This window comes from Penaeus monodon, chromosome 28 (assembly GCF_015228065.2).
Source record: "Penaeus monodon isolate SGIC_2016 chromosome 28, NSTDA_Pmon_1, whole genome shotgun sequence".
NCBI classification, from domain to species: domain Eukaryota; kingdom Metazoa; phylum Arthropoda; class Malacostraca; order Decapoda; family Penaeidae; genus Penaeus; species Penaeus monodon.
In genome coordinates, this window is record NC_051413.1 from 18319710 (window position 1) to 18320183 (window position 474).

Here is a 474-nt window from a genome sequence, read left to right on the forward strand (position 1 = left end):
CTTGTTGACCAACCATGTTGAGTGTTTAAACGTTGAGAGGCAACTGCTAACACGCCTGAGGAGCGGATGCTTTATACTCCCTCAGCCCAGGAAAACCGAGGAGGCGGCGGCCTTGGGTTCCGCCGAGTCACTCCACGAATCCCTTATCCTAACGGGGGAAAATAAGCAGTGCGCAGAACAGTAAGCGGGAACGATTACAGGAAAATAAAATTGTTTTTTCGTGTGGAAGGCCTGTGATTTTGTTTCATATCACTTGGAGAAGCTTAGCAGGTTTTTTGAATGACTATCAATACTGTTAATAACAAGAACTGAATCATGATTATTTACAATTTTTTTTTTCATTATAAACTGGTCAATTCTTGTACGTGTTTGAGTGTATGCTGAATGCGTAGATTATCATGTTCTTCATTCCGCGATTCGCCATACTGTAATGTACTAAGAAAGACAGTGAATATACATATGAAGTATGGTTTA

At 40.7% G+C, this 474-nt stretch overlaps 1 protein-coding gene across 1 annotated transcript in view; it reads right to left on the reverse strand.

Moving 5' to 3' along the window:
* LOC119590952 (WW domain-containing protein C660.06-like) overlaps positions 1-38 on the reverse strand; it is a 771-nt gene extending 733 nt beyond the window's left edge. Inside the window, exon 1 of the mRNA XM_037939689.1 lies at positions 14-38. Within this exon, the coding sequence (XP_037795617.1) occupies positions 14-16 (3 nt within the window). The 5' untranslated portion in view covers positions 17-38. The remainder of the gene's footprint in view (positions 1-13) is intronic.
* Positions 39-474: the final 436 nt, after the last annotated feature.